General features: G+C 37.7%; 1 protein-coding gene across 1 annotated transcript in view; it reads right to left on the bottom strand.

The window, feature by feature from the left end:
* Positions 1-492: 492 nt before the first annotated feature.
* Positions 493-5,557, bottom strand: part of LOC107656742 (WD repeat-containing protein 1) — an 8,453-nt gene continuing 3,388 nt past the window's right edge. The window contains exons 4-10 of the mRNA XM_016444681.1: positions 4,675-4,855; positions 3,744-3,821; positions 3,134-3,214; positions 2,833-3,066; positions 2,672-2,759; positions 1,616-1,785; positions 493-509 (exon numbers count right to left, since the gene is read on the bottom strand). Coding sequence (XP_016300167.1) covers positions 1,625-1,785; positions 2,672-2,759; positions 2,833-3,066; positions 3,134-3,214; positions 3,744-3,821; positions 4,675-4,855 — 823 coding nt within the window. The 3' untranslated portion in view covers positions 493-509; positions 1,616-1,624. The remainder of the gene's footprint in view (positions 510-1,615; positions 1,786-2,671; positions 2,760-2,832; positions 3,067-3,133; positions 3,215-3,743; positions 3,822-4,674; positions 4,856-5,557) is intronic.

The raw sequence follows: 5,557 nt of genomic DNA, 5'->3' as shown, positions 1-5,557 counted from the left end.
CACACACACACACACACACACACACACACACACACGCACACACTTAATTTCCAGTGATATCGTCTACTTGATTGCACAGATACTATTCAAACTTAACTGAGCTGGATGATGACATCACTGAATTCAATGATGAACTGCCTTTAAATGAAAACTGAGTGTTTACTATTGTCATTTTTGCATTATTGAAAGCTTTTGGCTTTTCTCCTGAGGCCACAAGAGGGCGCATCGAACAAAATAATGCACGTTTCTTCAAAACAATAAAATAACACAACTATCTTTGAAAAAAAGTGCATAATATTTAAAATAATGTTTATAAACCTGATACAATTAAAGCTGCTTAAACAATTAGAAACAAAACAGCATCATGCATGTATGTATAGTTTAACTAATTAATGCTGTAAAGCTGCTTTGACACAATCTTTATTGTTAAAAGCGCTATATATATATAAAGGTGACTTGACTTGCCAGAGCAGGTGAGCTTCAGCAGGTGTCTGGTAACAGGTGTGTGTGTGTGTGTGTTATTAGGGCTGTCAAAATGGCTGAAAAATTCAAATTTTCTACTTAAATATCAATATTCGAATTATATTCCAATTTAAAAGGCATAATTTCAGTTAGGGGAGAAAAAAGCTTTTGGCTTTTCTCCTGAGGCCACAAGAGGGCGCATCGAACAAAATAATGCACGTTTCTTCAAAACAATAAAATAACACAACTATCTTTGAAAAAAAGTGCATAATATTTAAAATAATGTTTATAAACCTGATACAATTAAAGCTGCTTAAACAATTAGAAACAAAACAGCATCATGCATGTATGTATAGTTTAATACAAAGGTCCGAAAACCAATCACAAAGAGTAGGCTACTTTCTTCCTTTAAAAACACAAGACAAGGCTCGAAATTGCGACTATTTTGGTCGCATATGCTCCCGAAATTTAATCTGTGCGACCTCAAAATTGGTGCTCCTAACTTTTTGAAGTTGGGAGCACCAGTGCTACCAAGTAAAAAAGTTAATTTCGAGCCCTGTAAGATGAAGTGGGATGGGGAAAACCACCATAACGTCTTGAGACATGTTTTTAAAAAGTTGAACTTATATTAATTTTCCATGGCTTTCTAGACATGCCGCTCTCTTGTGCGAGATGCGAGTGCAACGCTGATAGATGTCCCGCTAGAAAACGCGATAAATATGCGTGGCTTGGTTTCAGTTTTGACGTAAACAACATTATCTCCGCATTGATGTTCTCTTTTTCTGCAATATTTTGAATGAACAACGCAGCAGCGCCGCATCTAGTGGCTTCAACTTGATAGACTAATAAAAGCATTAAAATGCAACGACACTTACATCGTCGTCACATTTCGCGCTTCACTGATAAGCTGCCTGACGCACACCTAAAATTAGAATGCAACGTTTTGGCATTCGAATGTGGGTTCTTATTTTAAATTCGACAAATATTCGAAATTAAAAATTTTTTTTGACAGCCCTAGTGTGCGTGTGACTGATAAGCTGCCTGACGCACACCTAAAATTAGAATGCAACGTTTTGGCATTCGAATGTGGGTTCTTATTTTAAATTCGACAAATATTCGAAATTAAATTTTTTTTTTGACAGCCCTAGTGTGCGTGTGAGGCTCACCTGTACTCTCTCTTGCTCAGGTCGGTGTAGCGGACCGTGTCGTCCATGCTGCAGGTCACCAGACGTCCGGACTCGTCCACAGTCATCCTGGACACCAGGTTTGAGTGTCCTTTACCCACAAACTCCTCGTTCTCGCCGCTCTCAGAGTCCCAGTAATGTGCAGCTCAGGTCAAGGACTGACACTCTCACCACAAATCACATCTCTGCCATATTCTAACGGGAACTACACTATATTTTGCATGTTTTTGGCCTCTCGTGATCAGCTGAGCAGTAAGTTTTCCATGTTCTGTGTGCTGGTCAGTTCACAGCTGTCACAGAAACTAACTCAACAAACGCTACATAAGCCACCTGAATGGATTTCCAGGTGATTTTTACCAAAATAAGGGCAGTTGTAGATGTATACATTATCTTTCATGTCAAATTTTTACATCAATAAATTCAGTTCAAATAATAAAACACTATAAGCTTTTAACAATCAATTAAAATCCATATCAACAAAATTCATCTTTGCACTTCAGAAGCTGCATTTGATGTGGCATTTACAGTTTCATTCAGCTTGAGTTCATTTATGTTGCATAATTCTATAAGATTCTTAATGATTTTTATGTAATTAAATGATGCTTTAAATAAGAAACTAAAACCATCAGTCAGTGGCGGCGAGTCACTGAATCATTCACTCAACTGATTCATTCAAACACAGATTAATTCAGTAACAAAGCACTGCTGTGTGTTGTTCAGAGATGCAAAACAAAATATTGACAATAATGTGTCACCATATTGACTTGCTGTTGTATAAAATATCACATTTGCAAACATGCTGATATTCGGGAAAACAGCAAAATTGCTCGTAATATTGATTAACTATATCATATGGACGTACAGTGGTGGCCAAAATGATTAGAACACTAGTATTTTCAGCAGCTAGAAATAAAAATTGGTGTCATTCGAACTGCTCTCTGCTGTACTACATCATGCGTTTTGTTTGTTTATTGCAAAGTGAGTAACATATTCAATAATGTCAGCTTCTCCTCACTGAAGGATATTAATGTGTCCGTCGTGGCTGGCTGAGTAGATGCTGGATCGGCCGTCCGCCTTATGGACCGTCAGACACTGGATGGATTTGGTGTGTCCCTGAGTAATAACACAGTAATAACACGTCACTCTGCTGATCTCAGAGCAGCTGAAGCAGCAGGCGGTGTCTCACCTTGATGGTGCGCAGCGGCCGGTCCGGGTTGCTCCTGTCCAGGTAGTTGATGTATCCAGACAGAGAGACACTGAGCAGGTGGTTCTTCTGCCACAAGCAGCCCAGCTGCTGGTCCTGAACATCTGAGCCCAGGTTAAAGGTGGAGACAGCCACGCCGCTGCCCACATCCCACAGTCTGACCGTCTTATCACCTGACGCCGAGATCAGCTGCGTGCTGTCAGGACTCCAGCTGACCTGAGGAAGAGGAGCATCATCATCATCATCATCATCATCCTCCTGCATCACACTGACGAACACTCACAGCGTAAATGCCTCCATCGTGAGCCTTCTCTCCTCCCAGAGAGCCCAGCTTCTCTCCAGTTTTACCATCATACAGGAAAATCTGAGCAGGAGACAGAAACAAGCGTGAACAATGCAAAATAAAAGCTCAACACTTAATGATTGAAAAAAAAAATAAAATAAAAATAAAATTAATAATATGTAAATATCAATATTTTTTTAACATTTTTTTAAATTAAATACTCAATTTTCATTATTCAATATTTTACTTTAATAATGTTCATAATTTTAAAAAATCCTAATTTTAATTAGAATGCTAATAGAATAAAGTTATTATTTTTAATTAAACTAATATATATATGATGATGATATTATTAATGATATATAATCACAATATTATTTTTGCAATTTTAAGTTGTGCAACCCTACAAACAAGAACAGCAAACCTGAAGCTCTTTAAACCAAACAAACAAAAAACGCTTTTAAATTTTAAATAAATAAATAAACTGCAATGACATGTTTTTAACCATATTGCTGCAGCCTGTGCTAATGCACTACAAGTCACTTCAGAAGAGGCTCCTGTCAAATGAACAAATGTGAAGGTCTGTTAATTATCAGGATAAACGCCTCACCTGTCCGTCGGCTCCGGCCGAAGCGTAACGATTCCCGTCCGGAGAAAACCGCACGCAGTTCACGAAGCGACTGTGATCCTACAAACCAACATCACAGCATTCACTCTGGGCTTACAGTAGAAAGATGAACATCTGAATAAACTATCGTAATGCGAGCGCAGCTTCGCTCTAGAGTCAGTAACTTGTAGTAAAATATATATTTTTAAATTATAATCAGGGTTGCAAAGGGCTGGAAATTTTGAAAAGATTTTTGGAAACTTTCAGAAAATTTAAGAAATTTACCAGAAATTTGCCGCCCCTTTTGCAACCCTAATTATAATTATCAAATATTAATTTTTAATCGATTTTAATTAATACATTATTTTTTTTATTTCAAAGTACATTTGTAATTTATAACAGTAATATATATGTCTTCTTTTTTTAGAATAAAATTTTAAACAATAATATAATAGTAATTCCAGTCCAAACAAAGTCAAAATAAAACATAAAAAAAATAAATAAATGCATTGCATGTAATATGTGACCATTACCTCACATCAGAAAACTGTGAACATGTTTAGCTGTTGTTAAATTATTAAAACATTAACAAAATAAAATTAGAACCCCTGGCATAAAGCATACTTTGGATTTTATGCATGATTTTAAATTTTTTTAGCTGCTCCACAAGTTGTTCTCGAGCCGTTGCTGCACAGTTGAAAACATAACAACGACAAACTACTAGAGATGCAAGAACACATACAGAAGCGTTCATGAGCGTGTGTGAGGCGCTTCAGAGATTCACGCAAATCTAGTTTAAAAGAGCGCATTTTTAATCGCTCATAACTTATGGAGAGTTATAGTGAAACCAGTGCATTTGTTCGGCTGAACGAGTACGCTAGTGTTTGCGTGGAAACGGAGGTATATTGAGTAATGTAAGAATGCATGCACTTACGCTAATGGTGCATTTGAACTTGAAAGGAGGCCCCTCGAGGAAAGTGGTGCAGTTGTCGTCGCTGCCGGTCACCAGACGATACGGCCGCGTCTGCTTGATGTCCACGCTGTTGATGATCTTACTGTGACCCACGATCTCTCCGACCGACGAGCCCGAATCCCAGAGGAAAACCGCGCCGAACCTGCGCAGACACACACATCAGCAGCGCTGGGGAAGTTACTTTTAAAAGTGATGCGTTACAATGTTGCGTTACTCCCTAAAAAAAGTAACTAATTACGTTACTTAGTTACATTTTATGGAAAGTAATGCGTTACGTTACATTTGAGTTACTCTTTAAATCTGGGCGGGGCTTGCTTGTTTGTTTTTAACATAAAAAGTTCTTCTTTTACAAACGTAAAGCCCTTTCACACCAAAAGTGAAGTGAATGCGCCTCAGGCTGAAGGAAATGTAAATTCACGTCTGTACAGTAGAGGGCGCCGCTCAAACTAATCACAGGAGAAGCAAGTTCAACACTATTCAGCAATAACTAAAATTATACACAAATGTGTTATGTTTGATTATTATTATGGTTGAAGTGGATCATCGAAGCTCAGTAACGAAGACATTGGTTAATAAAATGGGATTAAATACATATTGCGTTACTCCCTAAAAAAAGTAACTAATTACGTTACTTAGTTACATTTTATGGAAAGTAATGCGTTACGTTACATTTGAGTTACTCTTTAAATCTGGGCGGGGCTTGCTTGTTTGTTTTTAACATAAAAAGTTCTTCTTTTACAAACGTAAAGCCCTTTCACACCAAAAGTGAAGTGAATGCGCCTCAGGCTGAAGGAAATGTAAATTCACGTCTGTACAGTAGAGGGCGCCGCTCAAACTAATCACA

This window comes from Sinocyclocheilus anshuiensis, unplaced genomic scaffold, assembly GCF_001515605.1.
Source record: "Sinocyclocheilus anshuiensis isolate Anshui unplaced genomic scaffold, SAMN03320099.WGS_v1.1 scaffold3384, whole genome shotgun sequence".
In the NCBI taxonomy this organism is placed as follows: domain Eukaryota; kingdom Metazoa; phylum Chordata; class Actinopteri; order Cypriniformes; family Cyprinidae; genus Sinocyclocheilus; species Sinocyclocheilus anshuiensis.
Note: the sequence above shows the minus strand (reverse complement) of the source record. Positions and strands in the feature narration are given on the sequence as shown.